Source organism: Sceloporus undulatus, chromosome 2 (genome assembly GCF_019175285.1).
Source record: "Sceloporus undulatus isolate JIND9_A2432 ecotype Alabama chromosome 2, SceUnd_v1.1, whole genome shotgun sequence".
NCBI classification, from domain to species: Eukaryota; Metazoa; Chordata; class Lepidosauria; order Squamata; family Phrynosomatidae; genus Sceloporus; species Sceloporus undulatus.
In genome coordinates, this window is record NC_056523.1 from 23335284 (window position 1) to 23357823 (window position 22540).

Consider the following 22540-nt stretch of genomic DNA (forward strand, 5'->3'; position numbering starts at 1 on the left):
TGACTGAAAACCCAAAGAGTACTCAGCAATGTGTTCCCTCTCATCTTGGGGAGATGTGGCCAGTGGGTGCCACAGGGTTTTGTCTTGGGCCCTTTCTATTCAACATCTTTATCAATGACTTAGATGAAGGAAGAGGGCATGCTACCAAATTTGCAGATGACACCAAAGGAGGAATAGCCCAGAACAGGATCAAAATCAAAATGACCTGAATAGACTAGAAAGCTGGGCCAAAGCTAACGAAATGAAATTCAATACAGAGAAATGTAAGGTACTGCACTTAGGGCAGAAAAATGAAATATACAGATATAGGATGGGGGACACCTGGCTGAACGAGACTATGTGTGAAGGGATTTGGGAGTCCAAGTAGACCACAAGTTGAACATGAGTCAACAGTGTGAAGCAGCAGCTAAAAAAAACAATGTGATTTAGGCTGCATCAATAGAAGTATAGTGTCTAGCTATCAGGAAGTAATAGTGCCCTCTATTCTGCCTTGATCAGGCTCACCTAGAAACTGTGTCCAGTTCTGGGCACCACAATTCAAAAGGGACGTTGGCAAATTGGAGCATGTCAAGAGGAGGGTGACATAATGGTGAAGGGTCTGGAAACCATGCCCTATGAAGAATATTTAGGGAGCTGAGGCGTTTAGTCTGGAGAGAGATGGTCAAGGGGTGATATGACAGCCCTCTTAAGTATTTGAAGGGGTGTCACATGGAGGATGGAGCAGCTTGTTTTCTGCTGCTCCAGAGACTAGATCCAAGGCTGAGGCCAAGGGTAACTTACATGCACGCAGGCAGCTGCTGGATCTGTGATCTCAAACACATTTTTGGCTTATGGGTGCAGGAACATGTGGCTAATGAAACCTGCATGCTAAGATGCAAAGTGTATGTGTCAAAGCATTTCATATGTCTGCATCATCAGAACCCTATAATATGCAGCACTAACACGCATATTGCTTGAAAATATCACTGTTTGGACTTCAGAGACAGTACAAGTGCATTCTTCTGACTACAATTCATAATACCCTCCAATTATTCCAATTTGACAGGGGCCGTCTCTATCAGCCCTGTCATCTCACTTTTTCAGCTGCTTTTAAAATGTCCCAGTTTCTCTCTCCTCCCCCCATTTTCCCCCTTTGTCCCAGCGGGCTTCCTTTGGAGCAAACGAGAGTTCAAAATGCAAAAGCAGTTGCATTTGATTAACGCATCAGGGGGGGGGAGAGAAGACGGCAGAACTTGCCCTTCTCAGTAGGCTTAGGCAAATGCAAACTGCTGCAGCTTCTCTAGACTATGTGTTTTTCTTCATTAGTAACTTTTACTATCTTGACTACACTCTGGTGTTGCTTGGCACAACAGGTACTACTGTAATTTTCATTTGTCAAATGTGGAGGGTGGGCAACTGCAAGATCCCCCCAGCCAGCTGTACATTCTCATGCTAAATGAGAATGATGCTGGTTTCACGACAAAGGAGAAGGTTTTTTTTTTTTTTAGCTTTACCATAAATATTTTTTTAAATGCCTGGTATGTCAATTTGAAGTTGAGTCTAACATGTTGGACAGAGGAGAGAGGAGAAGAGAGATGAGAGGGAGAGCCAGTAGCTGTGGCAGGGGCAAGAAAGAGAGAAGAAAAAGAGGAGAGGTGAGAAATGGCAAAAATGAGTGGAGGAGGCAACCAGCACAGGATGAAAAAGACAGAAGGAAGAGAGGAGAGCGGGAGAGTGATGGCAAGCAAATGGTGGTGTCAATGACTGGTGGGAAGAGAGAAGCAGAAAGGAGAGGAGTGGAAGAAAGAGAAGATTCCTTCCTGCCCAGGCATCCACTCCAAGATGGAAAGTGCGCGGAAAATGTAATTGGAACTATAACTGGAGAAAAGTATGAGGCAACCAAGATGGAGACAATGACAACAGAGCATTGTATCTGAGGGAGGGAGGGAATCGAGGGGGAGGCCACGAGCAGAAAATAACATTTTACACCCCATCAAGTGTTAGAACCTCTTGCCAAGAAAAAACTGTGATGAGGCAATCCAAAATGAAACACTAGGTAGGGAAAGGACACAAAGTGGCAGATAGGCAGAATAGCATGGTGCCAAGGGCACAACAGGACACAATCAGAATGGAAGTCATGCAGTAGACATTCTCAAAAATGAAAAGAATGTCCAAAGTGGTACTGCACAATCATAGGAACATGGAATGTAAGAAGCATGTGTCAAGGGAAGCTAGACACAGAAAAACAAGAAATGGAACATATAAACATAGCAATACTTGGGGTGAGTGAGCTAAAATGGACAGAATGGGGTATTTGGAGTCAGAGAATTACAGTGTTTAGTCATGAAATCTAAGAAGAAATGGGGTGGTATTAATTGAAAGAGATTGTAGCAAATCAGTTGAAGGATATAATGTAAAGTTGGATCAAATCATGTCACTAAGATGACAGGAAAACTCATACAACTTGCCATATTTCAAGTCTGCACACCAACCACAGAAGGCAGGAAAAGAAAATGAAAGATCCTGATCAATCGTAGAAGAAACTGATAACACACCAAAAAAGAGGATTCATATGTGACTGGAGTCAAAAAACAGGAAGTAAGAAAAAAACAATTGTAGGAAATTTGGACTAGGATCAAGAAATGAAGCTCAAGAGTGACTGAAGAGTTTGTGAGACCAATAATCTATTGACTGCAAATATCTTCAGCAACCAGAGTTGAGACTGTTCACCTGAATATCAACAGATGGCAAAAATAAATAAAATAAAATATATAACCAAAAAATCAGATAGATACATAATTGGGATAAAAATAAAGAACTGGAGAAGAATTATGCAGATACTATGGAGGCTAAAAAGAAAAAGGGTTATAGGAAAAAAATCAATCAAACTAAAACTCCTTAGAAGCCAAGTTTACTAAATTGAGGCTGTTTTATTTCACTCACATCATGATAAGGCATGACTCACTGAAACACGATAATGCTTGGAAAGGTAGAAGGCAATTGGAAAAGAGGAAGACCACATACCGGATGGATAGACTCATCAAAGAGAACATGGCTCTAGGTCTGCAGGAACTTAGTAGAGCAGTTGAGGATAGGGGTCTGGAGGTGGTCAACTGAGGACAGTTAACCACAAACAACAACCAATACGTTAATAGTTTTTTGTGGGTTTTTCGGGCTATGTGGCCATGTCCTAGAAGAGTTTATTCCTGACGTTTTCGCCAGCATCTGTGGCTGGCATCGAGGTACCATGGATGCTGGCTATGAAAGCCTTTGACTTATATGTAGTGTTCTTGTGTCTTTAACACCTGGAGGTGTGGAAGTTCTCACTGTCCCCCTTTCTCCCTTTTCAGAAAGGGCAAACAAACCTCTTCCCCTCACCACCCCCATTCCCCAGTGTGCCCAGTGTGTCCTGTGTCCATCTGGCAAGAGGTTGATGTGGAAAAAGAAGATGTTGTGTGGTTTGTAAGAGAGACTGAGGAGGCCCCACCAGCTCACCATGTTACCAAGCAGACCCTTGAACGGCTGTTACCTTGCCCTGCACCTCTAATTGCTCCGGAGTTTTTGCGACCGAGGAGACAGCAGGTGCCAGTTCCTCCCAAATAAAAAGTGATGGTGCTTTTGCTAAGCTAAGAAAAGGAGACAGTCAGGCTGTGCCAGTAAGAGCGGCTGCCCTTTCCACCCACTTGGCTCACCCTTGTTTTTGTCCTTTCAACTTAGCAGTTCTGACATTACAGAAAGTAGGTAGCTCTTTACTGCCACTTATCTCTGGCCAGGAAAAATGCCACCTAATAAGGGATCAGATCACACAGTTGCGCAGCGAACAATAACAATGATATAAAAATGGAGGAGAAACGATTGCGTTCTTATGGTTCTGTCCCAAAACGAAAAAATAAAATTTTTATATTAACAAATTATAAATAATAAAAAGTTATGGGAGCACCAGTTTATTTCACAGTAGAAGTACTGGATAAGTGCATGCATGTGGAAATCTTGTGCAATTGCATGATCATGATAGGAGCATTCAATTTTCTCACCTTCTTTCATCCCCATGTGATAATTCACATAACACAGCAGCCATGAAACCCCACTGGGGTGACCTTGAGCAAGTCACACCTCTCAGCCTCAGGGAAGGCACTGTCAAACCTCTCTGAACAAATCCTGCCAAGAAAACCCAGGATGGGTTCACTTAGGGTTGCCATATACTGGAAACAACTTGAAGGCAAACAACCAATAAGAGGTCATAGTTATTAAGATATGGGAGCATAGTCCTAAAGAACAAGATATTCCATTGCTGTTCCATTGCCTCTTTAAGAGGAAAGTCCAGAAAATCTTGGGTCTACTAGAAACGTAGAGGAACATAAGAAGAGTGTGTATGTTGTCCTATTTTGTCCTACATCACAATTTAGACTGTGTAAACCCTGTGTCCATGGACTCTTATTGTTGGGAAAATTTAGGCTCTTTCTGTCTCCTTGGTGGGTTTTTAAAATAACAGGGTTTTGATCAGACAGCTCTCCCAACAAATGGCCCTCATTCCCCCCTCCCCCCCTTTACAATAAACCTTTTCTGTAGCTTAAAATCTAGAAGTTGTGTCCATCTCAAAGTCACCCAAAAAGCTTCATGGATGAGTGGGGATTTTATTGAGTCTTTTTCCACACTACACTATCTAACACTTTGCTATCAGTTTAGGAACATATCACATGAGCCCGTTTCTCGCTGTAATCTGTAAGTTTAAGAAAACAAGTTTGAGGACAGCCATTATCGCATGTCTTCACAGTAGGGCAACTGGGGCGTTCTGCCATTGCACACTCTTCCACACTCCCCTTAATTCTGCCTCTCTGCCCTTTGCCACCCAGTGTAGCTTTCAGTTTTACTCTTTTTTTATTTTTACTTTTTAATTCAATTTTGGAGTTATGCTAATCTGATTTAAAAAGAAAGAAAAAAAATAAAGCAATCAGTTTGCTTGGGAATAGTGAGGGGACAAGTGGAGAGGATGAAACACTGACAACCAACTATCCAATACACAACTGTTCTGGCAGGTGCTGGCAGTGTTTCATACATGAGGTCTGATAGGTGTGCAGGTGGGAGCTTATGGCATGTTTCCCCCGTCAATGAAAAGGGATACCCTAACCATGCAGCTACGGGTTGGAGGCGACGTGTGTGATAAGTATCACCAAAATATCACCATTATTTTATGACTATAATTGTGGTTCAAACGCAACATAGGATAATCTCCTAAATGCCAGGTTTCCTCCTATGAAATCTGTAGTTTGTAGTTTAAGGAGGCATTGCTGTTCTGGTGGAGAATTTTAAGTATCTCACAGAACTAGAGATCCCAGAATAGAGCCTCTGATGGAAGTGTGGACTTTATCATGTGGGGAAAATCGGGAGTTTAAACAGTGAAAATCACATGAAAATTGAGCAATCATCATTAACATTTCACACACATTGCAGTTAATAGAGCCATCATCCTGGGAACAAACAGGCAATAAACAGCAACAAACATTCATGGAATTTCACCATAATGATTTTTGCTGTTTATTACTGTTTATTCCGGGATAATGGCACTTTAATAGCAATGTTGTGTGAAAATGTTAATTGTGATTGCACGATTTTCACAAACATTTTTCGCTGTTTAAACCCCCAATTTCCATATGTGATAAAGTCCTATGACAGCTAAAGTGGTACAGAGTGCTATGGCTGCACAGTGTGAAAGAGACATGAGTATTGAAGAACCTGACTGGAGGATTCTGGGGTTCTCATTCAAAAAAGTAACATTCCAAGCTTTTAAAAAGGAAATATGACCTGGTTTAGGCACAGATTGGTACAGGGAATGAACACACACACACATTTGAGAGAGTCTTAGAGAGGGTTTGTTTCTTCATTTCAACCTGGCTAGTGTATTGCAAGTATGAGCTGGAAGATGGTGGAAAAGGGGTTTGTCTTTCATAGAAACCTTACTCACCCTTGAACTTTCTTTGTCCTTCCACAGGGCTTGAACTGCAGCTCCTGGGTAAGTAGCCGGATGGCTTTCGGTCTCAGTGTGCTATGAACTTGACCACCTTGAGTCTAGTCAGGCAGGGTTATCTTGCTATATAAACTTTTTGATTGCTTGCCTTGCTTTAAAAAAATACACACTATAGATAAAGTGTTTGTCTTTCAGCAATAATAAACAGACCCATGAGTGACCCATGTAAAAAAGGCAAGCGACAACCAGTGAAAAAATGAGTCAAAAGTACATGGGATCCTTGTTATCTGCTAGGTTTGATTCCAGGATCCCCCATGGATACCAAAATCCATGGATGCGGAAGTCCCATTAAATGCAATGAATAGTAAAATGGTGCCCTATATAAAATGACAAATCAAAGGCCCGTTACAGACCGCCCAAAAGGGGCGGTCTTGGGCCGCTGCCAGTTGCAGCGCAGAGGAGCCGCAGCAGCCAAACCGCCGACTCCTCCGCGCTGCAAAAAGGAAGTGCGGAAAAGCGCCTCGCACTCCTTCCGGCAACCTGGAAGAGCCGCCGCAAGTGCCAAAGCACGCACTCGCAACGGCTCTTCCGGGTTTAGACGTCTGGACGCTGCGCGTCTGTTACGTCAAGATGGCCGCGCCCATCTGTATAGGGCGCCATCTTGCCGTACGGAATACACGCGAGGGGCAAGGCGCGTCCGGAAGCGCCACCCCTCACGCGTATTCCTGGCGCAACGACGGCGCCGCTTAGGCCCGTCTGTAAGGCGCCAAAGTTTGCCTTTTGGAATTTATACTTATTTTGAATATTTTCAAGCTGTGGATGCTTGAATCCATGGATAAAGAATCCGTGGATATGGAGGGCCAACTGTATTTCATTTTTTTTAGTCAAAACTCTCTCTGGTACTACTGATATTAATGGCAAAATTCTACTGGTATTCCCTGCAAAGAAAAGAATTGGAGATGAGGATGGCACAAAAGAAAAAAGCCATCTTCTTCAGTGGTCTTTTAGTTTTCCCTTCGCCACCGTACACCCAGATTCAGCAAATGTGCCTCCTCAGACCAGCATTAGCAAAGAGGCTCAGGAAAGCACTCACCTTAGCTGTGAGGTACTGAGAAATTGCTGCAAGGTGCTACAAGAGAGAACTGTATACTTGCCCTATCCCAAAGTAGATTTGTTCCCACAGGGCTCAGGTGCAGTGAAAGACACTGTTGTTGTATTACCAGTTCAGTCAGGTTTTCTATATGGAACAGGAGTGGGTGCCACCTTGTTTTTTACCTTGAAGATTTGCTACTCCTTGCCAGCAGAACTCCAGACATCACACATCCTCAGCTTGGTGAATTCTGCTTCACAATGATAGGAAGAGCTGGTATAAAAGGATAAAAAACCGACATCGCTGTGAACACTTGGTTGCTACTAAGCCATGACAAGATATCACTTTTCAGTGATGACTGACTGTAAGCTTTGACTGTCTGTAAGCTATGGCTTTTGGATTCATCATTGCTGGCTTTTCCTCTCAAATCTGTGGACCACAATTATATGTGAGGCTTTCCTGGCTGAGGTGTGTAGCTGTAGAGAGATGTGGAAGGTGCATGGTTATGTTGCTGGCCTTCTTTAATATATCTTCTCCCAAGATAGTCCTTCAATAATGGCAGGGCTTCCTAAGCCAGCCAGGGATTGTAGGGTTTCAGTGCCAGGGCTTTCTGATGAGCAGGAAAAGTAGCATCAAGTGCCATTCCTTCTAGGCTTCCTTGTTCTTTTTGAGCTTAGTAAGGGATATATTTCCGAGCAACAACATACAGTTGGAAACTATCCCACTTGCAGAGCCTTATAAAATTACTTTTTTGGCCTATAAAATCACATAATTTCATAGCCTGCATGGCCAATGGGGATTCTGGGCACTGCAGTCCAAAAATATTAACTCTCCAAGATCTGTTCAATTGCAATGCAAAGCATCCTTGGATGGCTTGGTCCTGACTATGTTGGCATTTAACTATATGCAACCATTTTAGTGGAGATGGATATAGCTAGAAAACTACTATGTTAATATGGATCAACATAGCTACTTATATTTTGGGAACTGTCTTGGCGGTGGGCACTTGTACAGAATTTACTGCTAGGTCACTGTCCTTAACCAGCTCCATAGGCCCAGGTGTAAGGCTAAAAGATTCATAGGGTACCTTTAGATGTTACATGTCAAATGTTTAGGTATTTTATATGTTTATGTTATATGTTTTTGGTAGATGTGATGTCTTAGTAATGTTTTGTAGTTTAAATGTTTGTTTGTTTGTTAAATTTATTGTTTGTCTTACCATGTGATAGTATAGTGAGTATATGATGATAGTCTATATTATGAGATATAAGAGATATGATAGATAGTGTACATATTGTATATTATGTGTTATTTTTAAAAATTAATAAAATACTAAAAATAAAAGCTTCATAGGGTAACTATGTTTTCCTCTCTCTTGCCTCTCAGAAGAGGATGTGCTGTGTATACCTGGGGAGACAGTACCAGATCCAGAATTTGGTCCTGTCTTGGTGCTGACTGAGATGACAATGAGAAACAAACTTCGATGCCAGGAGCACCAAGACTGTATCCCTTGTGTGCAGGTGATGCTACGCCTTGGCCTGCTGGGTGAGAAAGATAGTGCAGGGGTCTGGTTCTTGAAAGTATCATTCTGGTCTGCTGTCTCCTGACCTGGGTTTGGTTGCAGCATATCTTCCTGCTCCATTAGATTAAGTATATTGGTCTCCAGTAGGAGTCTGTTACCTGCAGACTTCTTTCTAGTTTCCCGACAACGTGGGCCAAGTTTCAAACCCTACTCACTCTTCAAGTCCTTCCCACTTTGGCGCCAACCACATGGGTTGTGACCCTGCCCACTGTTGGAATGCAAATCCTGATTGCCTCAATACCCTAAGGGCACCAGATCCCATCTAATCTTGGCAGCCAAGCAGGGGCAGCTTTGGTTAATGCTTGGAACAGTGAGACCACTAATGACTACCAGGTGCTGTTGGCTATATTTCAGAGCAGAAACTGGCAAAAACACTTTTGAGGATTCCTTCCCTAAGAAGACTCATGGACTTGCCAGAAATCAGCAAGTGGCTTGAAGGCGCGCACACATTTGCACACACACAAACACACAATGTGGACCTGGATAGGCAAAAGTGTCCCTACTTTTGTACATGAGTCTGAGCCAGTGTAAGGCAGCATTGTTTTTCCATGTTTGGGGGAATGAGAAATTCTCTGCATCAACTTTCTCCAGAATGATTCCTCCCTGGTATAATTTATTATTACACACATGATTCCCAGCCAGCATGCCTATTGGACATGCTGACTGGGGATGATGGAGCTTCTAGCCCAACTCAGGCAGAGGGTGCAGGATTGGAGAATTGGAAAAAGCTGCTATAGAATATGTGCTAGGGTCTAGGTCTGCATTACATTCATTCAGAGGCCCACTGGTTCCCCACTACATCCCACCATCTATGGGGAGCATCAAGTAACATCCCTGTCAGCCAGGCCAATGTGCTTTCATAATATCCACAGTTAGTCAAGTTATTTTGGAAAATTAGGCAGAAAATTCCAGAAGCACCTCTCCTGCTCCCTGGCAGTAAAAATGCAACAATAACAAAATAGAGAACCTATGACCTGAATTGGACATTTTGCTTTGCTTAGTTTTTAGGCTGAACTGGTCAACACCATCAATACAGCTAAACCCCTTTTCTTTGTGTGATTTGGGTCCAACCTTGGAAATAAGACATAGTCAGCTCTCCACATTTGCAGCTTGGACTTTTGCCAATTTGATTATTTGCCAGTTTGAGTAATATGTTCTCTCTAGGAATCTCTGGGTCTTCCAATGCATCTCTTCTGAAAGCTAACCATACATTTGCACTGGAGGATCTACAGATTTCCTGAGAAAACACTTCTTTAGGCATGTGTAGGTCCTCCATTGTAATTCTGTGGTCAATGTGTAGCAGATGTTGACCATAAAGTTGCACTGGAAGACTTAGAGATTCCTAGAGAGATGTTCTCTCAGGCTAAAAAAACTTAGTGCTTTTTATTCGTGGTTCTTCCACTTTCATGGATGTCCAGCGCCCCTAACCCCAGCAAATGTGGAGGGCTCACTGTAATATATTCATAGCAACATTACTTTTTGCAAAGTAATACAATGATCAGTCATGTTAGTTTTAATTCTTTTTAAAAAAAACCCAATGAGTAACATCTAATAATTATTTTTAAAATCTTGGCTTAGGGGAGGCATCTTGGCCATCATTGTATATAGAAAATGTATTAGGAAGAAATCAATACGTTACCCTTAAAGCAATGATCTGTTTAAAGACAATGTCCCAAGTACTGATTTAGCTTCCTTGGTCAGCCTAGTCAGTACCTTCCCTTAGGTAATTTCCCTTATTTTTATTAATTCATTTTCTTAAAAACAAACAAACAAACAAAAACCAAATAAAACAGCCAGAATTCATCTAAAACAAAGGCTTGCAAACATTGTGCAAAGCACACCACCAAATGAATTGGCACCTTGTGGCTTGAAAAAATAGGGAAAGAGATTGAATGCTGACCGGTTTAGATATTTTGTTTGTTTTGGCCTTTCTGTTAGTTTCCAGCCCCTTTTTACTATGTAGTCACTTTGGATGTTGTTTTAACAGAGAACGAAGCAAATATTTTCATAAAAAGAACAGTTTAACATCTCAAGGACAAATTCCTTTCATTTCCTTGTAGAGTCACCAGTACTGGTTGCAAAACAAGATGCAGGAGCTACCAACGCCAGCATGCAGCTGAAGAGACACCATGGAAAAAATGACGGTGAGTTAGAATGAATGTCTCCAGAGTAGCTTTTACTTAGCAGCTGAAAATCCCTCTCTCTGCCCTTCTGACCTGTGCTCCCCCTTGTTCTCTCTGCATCCAGAAATCCTGCGAACACACATATTACTTTCAGCCCAAACATACCCTTCCTCCCACTGTGTTGCAGTGGAGGTCTGGATTCCCCATGGTCAACCTGACTGGCACAATAGCACCCTGGTAAGTGGCTTCTTACATGATTCCTTAGAAACAGACAGATACCAAACAGGAAAAAGCAGCTTCTTCCTCTGTGATGGTGAACGGGCAATGGTCCCTTGATTGCCTTTCTCATCACTTGCTATGTTGCTACCTTTATTTGTCTCTCTCAGAAGTTGACCTTACTGAATGCATGCTGAGACCCACATTCCAGCAGAACACCAGCCTATTCATTACTGCCGTTGTTCTGTTGTTGTTATGTGCCTTCAGGTTGTGTCCTAGTTACAGCAATGCTGTCAAGAATGGTTTCTTGCCAAGATTCATTTCAAGGTTTGCCATTGCCTTAGGCTGAATGTGACTAACACAAAGTCAGCCAATGGGTTTTCATGGCCAAGTGGGGACTTGAACGCTAGTCTCCCAGTCATACCTTGACTGAATGTCCTAGTCCAGCACCCAAACTACTACAACACACAGGCATAACACCTATTCACCTTGGTTCATTGATTATATAAGAATTGATCTGGGTCAGGAGGAGGTACCTTCATCATTCTTGTTGGCTGCTCCCTCTGGATGGTGGTGTTGAATTGGGTCAGAGGGAGAGGGCAAGTGAATGACACCCACAGCATTGTGGTTTATTTGATTTATTGAAACAATATTTAGCCTACTCTTAAAAAAAAAGGCACATTGAGCATTGAAAAAAGCAATAATTAAACAGTCCTGCCTTCAGGTTTACCACCTAAAGAGAAAAGACACCTGAAAAGAAAGTAGGAGGTAGGAAGGAAAAAATGATGGTGGTAATGTAATCAGTGTATCAGATGAATGGAATATCCCTGTTTTAGATCTGATTGACGGAAAGAGCTGTTTGACAGTGGAATTAGCTGCCTTGGATGTATGTGATGTGCCATCCATCATTGGAGGTTTTTAAACAGAGGTTGAACGGCAATCTGTTAGGGATGTTTTAGCAGTGGATTTCTGCACTGGCAGTTTGAACGAGATAATCTTTGAGGTTACTTCCAGCTCTACATTTGGAGCCTTATCACATTACAAAACAAACGCCACACCTAAAAGCATGGGAGAGGGTCATAAAACTGTCCCTTTTGCCAAATAGATTTTTCCAGCTTGATGAAAAGGATGGTTTTATGACTGGAAGAGAATGAAAGTGCTTCTACGTCATGGAGAAGCAAGCAGAAAGATGCTTCTGTGTTGTGTTTTGGTAATATTTTATCTGTCAAAGAACTCTAGAACCCTTAAAAGCTTAGACAGTATATATTTTGTGCCCCTGTTGTTTGGCATAAAATCTGTTGCCTAGTTTAGATTTTAATAAAACAACAAAGAATACCTATAGTAGTTAAAACTATAACCTAAAAACAAGAAATCAGAGTTGGATAAGACTTCTGTTATAAATATTATGAACAAGTCAAGTTTCCAGAGCCTCCAGAAATTATTTATGTTATTGTGTTGTTTTTGTTAATTGCTATCAAGCCAACTTTCACTTATGGCAGTCTTGTGAATGAAAGACCTCCAAGTCACCCTATCAACAACAGCCCTGATCAGGTCTTGAAGAATAAGGGCCATGGTTTCCTTGTTTGAGTTTATCCATCTGTAATGCAGTCTTCCTCTTTTCCTACTGCTTTCTACTTTACCAAGCATTATTCTCTTTTCTAGCAAGTCATATCTTCTCATGATGTGCGGTAATGTCACTAGGGCAGGGGGTGCACTTTAGAGCACCTTAGAGCAGAGTTTACATCTGGGGGGCAGTAAACCTGGTGGAACTGGCACAGTTGCTGTGTGAGTGAGAAAGAGTGTTGAGTTCCTTTCTTGCTTGCCCTGCAGCCACGATGGACCCCAAATGGCCCGCTGGGGGCTGCAGCATTGCCCCTTCAAGCTGCTGGGGGGGGGTAGTGTCTTCCATTTGGGCTCTGCCGATCCTTGCACAAATCACTTTATCAGTTGCATTCAGAATTCTGACTCTATTACTGTTATTTTGTACTTTTGCTTCTTGGCTTTACTGAACTGCTAGAAGAGTTCCATCCGTTATTCACTGCAGCTTCTCTTTCTTTTGGGCTGCAGAGGGTGTTTTTTGGATTCCTCCCTGACAATGTCCCTGGCTTTAGGCCAGAGTTCTGACCCCTGGTCAACTAGACTTAATAGTGAAAATGTATATTTAAATTCTATGAGGATGTTCTTCAGGTGATATTTTGGCACAGTTGTTGGTTTAGTGTTTTTTTTTAGCTTTACTCTAAGTTTTGGTTTCAGCAAATCTGCCACAATCTGCTTCTTGAGTCCTGAACTGGGAAAAAGACAGGACACCATCCCTGTGCACACACGCGCACACATCCCGCACTGTCCCCATGCTCCCCCACATGCATTCCACCCCACCGCAACCCCCTATTCTTTTCCTCATCTAGAAAAAGATGGGGTGGCACAGGGTGAGGGGGCATGCACTGCCCCAGAAGCCCCCCAGGGACGTAGCCAGGATTTGGGGAAGGGGGGGTCCAGACTAAGTGCCACCATTATAATGGGGCTTAGGTGCGGTGGTGCAGCAGCACACACTATTCATTTTTCTAATGGAAGAGGGGGTCCGGACCCCAAGAACCCCCCCTTGGCTACATCCCTGAGCCCCCCACACCAGGTGACACCCAGTGCAGGAATGCCACTGCAGCATAAGGAGAAGAAAGGCCTTATTCTTTCAAGACAGATTAAAGGAGGAATGTAGAGATTTGTTATGAGTTTGCACTCTACCACTTGTTGAGCAAGTTTTGGATTCCTATAGAGCATCTCACAGAGAGATTGCAAACCCATGGCTACATGTCTGACCACAACTTCCTCCCTTTGCCCTACCCAGAAGTAGAGTTGGATGAACTCCATACCATGACTCAAAGCTCTGTGGGGGGGGGGGAAGGAAGAGGCAAACTCAATGAGCTTTGCAAAGGGTTCTTAGTAGCACCTTTGAGACTATAGTCTAATCCGCATTGCAGAAGTAATTGACACTGCTTTACCTGCTGTGGTTCAATGCTATGGAATCCTGAGATATGTAGTTTGTTGTGGCAACAGAGCTCTCTGACATGAAAGTTAAACTACGCAAAACCATAAATCCCAGAATTCTATAGCACTGAGCCATAGCAGTTAAAGTGGTGTTAAAATGCATTATTTCTGCAGTTCAGATTAGACCTAAATCTGTGTGAGCATTGAAACCATCCCATGCACAGGAGTTTATTATTTTCATATAACTTCTCTAGCTAGTGAGATTCCAAGAAGTTTGTAAGGTGTACACACTAGCAGCTGCATATCCTTACAACTGTAAGGGCTAGAAAATTGCCTTTTAAAAAGCTGAAGATCTTACTCATGTTATATTCTACAAGGTGTGGTTGCAAATTGCCAAACATGTTGAGCCCTGCCTATTTTGAGTGCAGTGCTTGGCTGTTTTAAGAGTTTAAGTGTTTGTGTTTCAGACACTTTATGATGAAATCTACTCACTTACACGTTGGCTGGAAGATAGGCTCCAAAACAAACTTTTCTGAGGCCACATTACATTGGTCTCATTTAACTTCTCCAAGGAGACATCTAAAATGCTGTATTTTCCTGTTCTATTGTATAGAGATTTCTAAAAATACAAAGGCAAAAATATTGTTGTTGTTGTGTGCATTCAAGTTCTTTTTGACTTACAGGGCAATTCTATCATGTGGTTTTCTTGGTAGATTTCTTCAGAGGGGGTTTGCCATTGCCATTCTCTGAGGTGTAGAGAGTGTGACTTCACTTGCCCAAGGTCACCCAGTATGTTTACATGGTTGAGCCACGATTCAAACCCTGGTCTCCAGAGGCATAGTCCAACACTCAAACCACTATACCATGCTGGCTCTGATTCCCTGCCTCTCCCTAGGGTCAAAAACAATTTTTCAAAAAAAATAAAAATAAATTTTAAAACATTTTTTGCCCCACCGTGCTCCACAATGTCTACTTGGGGGCATGGGGTACATTTCCACCACATTTTATGGGCTTCCTGGGCCAATGTAAGCCTAGAAGAGGCCTTTTTGGAACCTAGTGAAAGTGTCCCCATGCCCCCTACAGCAGACTTGCATAACATATGGCCCATGGGCTACTTGTGGCCCTCCAAAGGATTTCAGGTAGCCCACAAGGACTTCAAGGCTCCTCTGCCACTCAACTTTCTCCTAGGAAAGAGCCAGGCTGTAGAGAAGGAGAAAGGGCGAACATGTGCTCATCAAAGCCCTTATGCTGCAATGGCATTCCTGCACTGGTGTCACCCGGTGTGGGGGGCTTCTGGTGCAGTGCATGCCCCCTCACCCTGTGCCACCCCATCCTTTTCTAGATGAGGAAAATAATAGGGGGTTGCGGTGGGGTGGAATGCATGTGGGGGAGAATGGAGACAGTGCGGGATGTGTGCGCGTGTGTGCACAGGGATGGTGTCATGTCTTTTTCCCAGTTCGGGAATCAAGGTGGCTTACAACAGATTGTGAAAAGAAAGTTTAAAATTTGCAAAAGACAAGAGTTAAAAAGTGATTAAACTATATATATATAAATGAAACCAATTACATCCATGAACCATTAAAAAACCCAACAGTACGACAAAGTAACAGACAGAAAATCCAACACATTATAAAATGCCAGTCCCACCGAAACAATCAGTCTTCAAAGGCCAGTTGAAACAGAATGGTCTTCACTGTTTACAGAAACGGAGTAAGGAGGGTGCCTGTCTAACCTCTCTGGGAAGGAAACTCCATTGCACACAAAGTGTTCCTAAGGAGTGGGAGTTGTTTAACACATTTGTTGTTTTGTGTCTTCAAGTAATTTCCAACTTATGGCAACCCTATGGAGAACCTATCATAGGGTTTTTCCTAGTAAGATTTATTCAGAGGGTTGCCATTGCCTTCCCCTGAGACTAAGAGCATGGGATTTGCCCAAAATCACCCAGTGGGTATCATGGCCTACCTGGGAATCGAACCCTGGTCTCCAGAGTTGCAGTCCAACACTCAAAACACTATGCCACATTGGCTCTCTTTAACACATCTGTGGGGCATTAAATTAGAGAAGCCTAGCTTAAAATGCTTGCCTTCACCCTAGGTGTATGTATTAATTTTTCCTTTGGTCTTTGACACTCCTGTTATCTTATTCCCTAGGGTTTCCTCCACTTTGACTGCTTTCCGGTTTCCATCAGTGGGGAGCTGTATGTCACAGCTTTCACTAGACCGTCTTACCTGTCCTCTCATGTGTTGCAGCTCACACACTATGGGCCAGGTGAGTTTCCCTCAGGCCTCCAGAAATGAGAAGCAGAATAAACTTCAGATAACAATCTCCTTTTCTGATTGCTCTGCTGTGCTAGCTGCCTTGAATCTCTGCCTTGAGAGAAAGGCAGGCTAGAAATCCAATAACTAAATAACTAAATAAAATGTTTCTTTCCTATAGACTGCACCTGGCATGAAGCTAAAGATGCCATTCGCCTCTGCAAAGGTATGTAGGAATGCTAGCAATTTTCTTTCAATACTGTTCCCTTGACACAAACACCAGTTGGGACAAAACACATTTCCTGCATTTGGTTTGATCATTATCTTTAGTTTTGATTCAGGAAATTCCCCCACAGATTTTTGTACCAATAAGAATTGCCTTGGTGTACGCCAAACAGATTCTCCAACGATGATATTTATATTTCTTGGTGGAGGAGATATTTTCTTATTTTTTGTCCACACCTCAAGGCATGTGGGTATCGGATGCTTCTTGGCCAGACAAAACATAGTTTCAGTTGCAGAAAAGAAAGGGTTCCATGATTTGGACTTTATCACACCAGCCTGCTGACCCATCACAAAAATGTACTGGTTTGGCATAATTTCTTATCACTCTTGCCCCATGATAATGCTTTGGTGATCCATGGTCACATGATCTGTTTTCTAGCACTGTCAAATGCCACCTTCGGGGAGAAAGGGGTGGAAACGATTGATCATAGTTGTAATCACCTCTTGAAGCTGGATGCTGCACGAATGTGCCCAGAGCTACTGGCTTCAGAGAGAATCATGCCCACTCACACCAAGTGACTGCCTGAAAAGTGGAACTGTAGTAGAAGGGACCTATTGCAGAAAGGCAGTCATGGAATAGCAGCGAAACTGAGAGACTAGTGATGGATTTTGCGCATCAATTTTGCCCATGTGCCAGCCATTTATTTATTTATTTACAGTACTGTATAGTATTTATACCCCTCTCTTCAGCCACAAGAGGTTCATGTTTTCTTTTAGACTACTGGTTGCCTCTAGAGTAGAACCTAGTTGGAGTTTGGTAGAATCTGGGTGTAAGGGTCTTTGAATGGTCCCCTCTAGCATTTTACAGATGAAAAGCAGGAGAAGATGACCCCCCCCCCCCAAAAAAAAAAATCAGTGATGACGAACACACAAACAAGGGATTTGCTGCAGCACTTTGCTTTTCCCTGTGCCAAGTGGGGTCAATGGAGACTTACCTAAAGTCCTGTTGTCCTTAACGGTGGTGCATATGCATGCACATGGCACCACTGGGAACAACGAGACTTGAGTATCTGCAGATTTTGGTATTCACGGGAGTTGGTGGGTTCTGGACCAGATCCCCACATAGATACTGAGGTCCCTCTTGGCACATTTTAAAATCAGCTGCAAAAGTGGGATGAGTATTAATTGGGACTGTTTCTATGAAACTGGGACATTCGGAGGATATGAGAGTAGAGGATTTGTACAGAAGATAATGTGCATTACCTCACTTACAAATTAGTATGCCAGCCTTGCTGCATTGTGAACACCTTCCCATTCATTTTGTCATGGAGGATCAAGTGCTGCTTCCTTAAAACACTGGATCTCTCCTGACATGCCTTAAAAATAGAGAATATTAAGAGTTTAGTTTCAGTTATTTTAAAAATAATATTTTATCATAATGCACAATTTTTTGATATTGGAAGCTGGAAAGAACTTGAGATTTTAAGGATTCTGAGATGGAAGAATCCTGTGCTGACAAGATTTGTATAAATTCCTCTTAATTTTTCACACCAGTATGTCATGCCCAGAATAATTTATTATATTGAATTTTACTGGTGGAGATTGTGGCCCAAAGACCGGGCATTTCCAAAGTTTGGAACTTTGGATGGAGCTTTGAGTGCCTGTGTAACATTAATGGCAAACTGTCTTGCAGTGCCCAGGCTGGAGATCTCTGTGGGAAAAGAGGAGGCTGTGCTGCATGTGTGGGACATCCCTGAAGGGCAGCCCTTCTGCCTCTGGCTGTATCTGAATCAAGCAAGCGGATTTAAAGAATTGGGCGAAAGCACTACTAAGTTACTGGTGAGTGAAAGGTTCTACCCAATATCTGCTTCACCCCCCACCAAAACAACCTCCTTATTTCTTCTTGTGTATCTTTTTTGCCTATGGACTCTGTGCTTGATCCATCTCTTCCATCTTCATTTTACTACCAGCCTCTATTTCCTTGCAATAACAATGAAGGATACGTATTAGCAGGGATCTTCTGTTTTGAATTCCCGTTTTGGGGAATGAGCTACATCAGCACCTGTAATTGTTATCTTACTACATATGATGACATAATTTGTAATGAGCTTGAGAATTTCTACAGCTTCTAGGGTGTAAACCTGAGCAAATCTCCAGTTCACAATGTTGTTGTGGTATCTTAATAAAATATCTCACCTCATGTTAGAGTCTAGTTCTCTGCATTCACTCCATGGCAGTCTTAACTGTCCCTCCAGTGGTGCTGCTCACAGACCAGTCCTTGATTGTGTAATCTTTGAGTGCTTCTACATTGTAGAAATAATGCAATTCGACACTAATACAATTTGAAACTACTGTAATTACCATGGCTACATCTTACAGAATCCTGGGATTTGTAGTTTTGTGAGGCACCAGCAGTCTTTGCCAGAGTTGGCTAAAGACCTGGTAAAACGACTAGTTCCAGGATTACATAGGATGGAGCTACAGAACTTGAAGCAATGTCAACCTGCATTATTTCTACAGTACAGATGCACCCTTTGCATTCTTAATATCGAATTATAGGTGGAGGGTCCAGGAGGATGACCTTTTCACCTTCACACACACTCCTTATTTACCCATTGCTACTTTTCTCAGAGAAAATCTGTTAGCTGCACAATGCCCTTTGCTTGACAGAAATAGGAGGTGTCTGTTTTGGGCAAGATTTAACAACAAACAAAGGAGTTTATCACACAAAAGGGATCACGTGCAAAAACAGGATTTAAAGTGAAACCCTCCCACAAAAGGAGATTTATTATTAGATGAAATCTGGGTTAACCAAACATTAATCTGGACAGAAGGCAGAAAAGACACGCAAAAACACAGTTGATTTTCAGATGATATCACTGTTACGCATTAACGTGACAGTACCCTGACTAGAAAGTAGACAAAACGCTATTCCTTTTACTTCCGGAAAATCCCGAAGGTAAAAAGAATCGCATTTTGTTGACTTTCTAGCCAGTTTAATGTTGTGTTAACCCCAGTGTGTCTGAAAATCAATCACACTTTTGCATGTCTTCTTAGGTTTTTATCAGGTTTTAAATTCCATTTTAAATCCCATTTCTGCATGAGATACCTCCCATGTGATAAACTCCAGGGCCTGAGTTTAACCTGACAAGGGAACATCTCCTTAAATGTGGAGCCACTTATCAGCTATCCTAACACTACAGGTATATCTCAGTTAATGAAGCATAAGCGTTCATGGGCTTTACTTTTTTAAATGAAAATTTGGTACCCGAAGCCCAAATAACATTGAGAGGACAGAGGATGAAGAGGAACAGAGGGCTGGAAGGCATCAAAAGACTTTGTAAAAAGAAGTTACACTGTGATAATCTTTGCTTACTGAGGTATGCCAGGAACTGGAAAACAGTGGGGCTAGTGGTACCTGAATAAAGTTGGGCATTCTCACTTTGTCCACTTCCCATTCTTGCATTTCAGACTGCACCTGAAAATGTGAGCTTGCCTATCTCAAAGGTGTTTCCCTGTCTGTGCTTGCAGGTGAGGATATAATTTTTCACTCATCTTTGTTTTATACCCCACATTGTTTTTGTGCAACATCCAAGTGCTTTATATAAAACTAAATAAATAAATGTCGAATAGGGATGTTGACAAACTCAGGTTTCATTGTATTTTCCAGTTCCCATCTTAAAGCTCATATCTGATTGTGATTTTTTTCCCTCCTTGCATGGAAATTCATGCATCTTTTTTGTGCAATTTTTTCTATTTATTTTCTTCAACTAACATTTTAAGTACAGAAATTTTAAATTAGAATTTTCTAAATTTGAAATCATATTTTGTTGTTGTCCAAACTGCATCCTGAGCCTGAAAAATGATGTACCTTCAGTCATAGTTTGGGTTCCAGGCCATCCTCCCTCGGAATCAGTATGAGTCCTTGTAGTTTTGCCACATATTGCCTCTTATTCTATTTGCTATTTATTGTGTTCATAGGTTTGGCCTAAAGTTGAAGACCAAGATGACATACCCCGAACCTACCTCTGCCCCTTTGCAAACAGTATGAAAAATTTTATTGACCTCTTTAGCTTTGTAAGCCCCCAAGGCAGGTGAAGACAGTTTGAAAAAGCTATACAGGTTGAGTCTCTTATCCAAAATGCTTGGGACCAGACGTATTTTGGATTTTTTCAGATTTTGGAATATTTGTATATACGTAATGAGATATCTTGGAGATGGCACCAAAGTCTAAACATGAAAGTCATTTATGTTTCATATACTCTTTATAAACATAGAAGGAAGGTCATTTTATATATAATATTTTAATAATTGTGTGCATGAAACAAAGTTTGTCTACACTGAACTACCCGTGTGGACAATTTGGGTTTTGGAGTATTTTGGATTTTGAAATTCCAGATAAGGAGAGTCAACCTGTAGTTTGGACTCCTGTTCTCAGAGTCTCCTGAGCAGCATGGCCAGTAGCCAAGATGGCTGGAGAATTCTGGGAGTTGTAATCCAAAGATAACTTTTCCAAGTTCGGGGTAAAGAGAGTTTGAAAGTAAATATGAGATTGATTTCCAAATGGTACTCAGATTTATTTTAAGAAGAATGAATCACTGTGGTGACCTGAGATTATGTTTTTAGAAGTGGAGATATTACAATATCTGTACTTTGGGAGGGGCAGTAGAAGCATGAGTTCCTGAACAGTGTGTGAAGAACCTTCTTGCTGTGGAGTTTTTTCTGTGGAGACGATGGTGGTGCCAGTGCTATCCTTTATTCCAAAGCCCAACTTCCCATTTCAGACACTGAAGCTTTGTCCAGGGCCTGGGCAGAGAGCCACCTCGACCTGAAAGCCCTCAGTGGGGTACTGAGTTGTTCTTTCTCGTCTCCGTGTGACCTCCCAGGAGAGTTAGTTCCATGCTGGAGAGGAGAAGAGCTAGCCTGCCATCCCCTGCACCCCCAGCTGCGCATGGACCTCATTCTACATGTGAGTAGAGAAAGAAGCAAGATGGGTGGAAAGAAATGATGTGGGTGAAGTGGCAAAGAAAACATGTTGGGGACTAGAAGAACAATGAAGCTTCAAGCTACTGGATAATCATTTTGAAAAACAGTAACTTGAACTTTTAGCCTCCATAAAATGATGGCTAAAGGAATGCATGGCCCTTTTGTTTTAAGGAACTATGAAAATAAAGGGACAGTGGAGGGTGGGAAGCTTCAGCTTCCCAGATGTAGATGGCTACTCCCGTCATACAGTCGGCCCTTCTTATACACGGATTTTTTATACACGGATTCAAGCATACACAGTTTGAAAATGTTCCAAAAAAGTATAAATGTACATTGATGTTCCATTTTTTATTAGGGACACCATTTTGCTATGTCATTATACTTAATGGGACTTGAGCATACACGGATTTTGTTACACACGGAGGATCTTGGAACCAAACCCCAGCGTATAACAAGGATCCACTGTATCTCACTTTTGGCAGGGACTGGCTAGAGCTGAGGATGGGAAATGACGTACAGCAATCTCTGAAGCAGGGGCATCATTAGGGTCAAGGGTGGGGAGTTTAGGACATATCAGGTGACACCCTAAGGGATGTTGACACCACTGCTCACCAAACATCTGTCTTTTGATAGAAATGGGCAGTGGTGTTTGCCTGCATCCCTATAAAATGCTGAAGAGATGGGGTGAGTGGGGTGAGGCTCAGTGGGAGGAGAAAGGAGACGGCCCCAGTTTTTTTAAAAAAAATTAATTTTAAAATTTTGTTTAAAAATTGAAATGTTTTAAATTTTTTAAAAAATGATTCTTTTCTTTTAAAACATCACATCTTATCAAATTTTTCACTTTAACCACATTAAACTATGTATGTGTAAATACATTTAAGCTGTGCATAAGATATTGTAACTTTGTCATTACATTCCTTGATATATGGGAATTTTGGTTTAGAATCATAGAACCATAGAATCATAGAATCATAGAGTTGGAAGAGACCCCAAGAAGGGCCATCCAGTTCAACCCCATTCTGCCATGCAGGAAATCTAAATCAAAGCATCCCTGACAGATGGCCATCCAGCCTCTGCTTAAAGACCTCTAAGGAAGGAGACTCCACTACACTCCGAGGAAGAGTGTTCCACTGTTGA

At 42.0% G+C, this 22540-nt stretch overlaps 1 protein-coding gene across 8 annotated transcripts in view; it reads left to right on the forward strand.

The window, feature by feature from the left end:
* IL17RC (interleukin 17 receptor C) overlaps positions 1-22540 on the forward strand; it is a 45636-nt gene that overhangs the window by 9103 nt on the left and 13993 nt on the right. For 3 of the 8 annotated variants that reach the window (XM_042448931.1, XM_042448932.1, XM_042448930.1), the window contains exons 3-11: positions 8421-8579; positions 10677-10760; positions 10864-10976; positions 16088-16205; positions 16374-16418; positions 18111-18256; positions 19889-19948; positions 20399-20462; positions 21202-21386. In XM_042448931.1, the coding sequence (XP_042304865.1) occupies positions 8421-8579; positions 10677-10760; positions 10864-10976; positions 16088-16205; positions 16374-16418; positions 18111-18256; positions 19889-19948; positions 20399-20462; positions 21202-21386 (974 nt within the window). Of the gene's footprint in view, positions 1-7262; positions 7503-8420; positions 8580-10676; positions 10761-10863; positions 10977-16087; positions 16206-16373; positions 16419-18110; positions 18257-19888; positions 19949-20398; positions 20463-21201; positions 21387-22540 lie in introns of those variants that run through there. The other 5 variants (XM_042448934.1, XM_042448937.1, XM_042448933.1 and 2 more) reach the window with 5 other exon arrangements.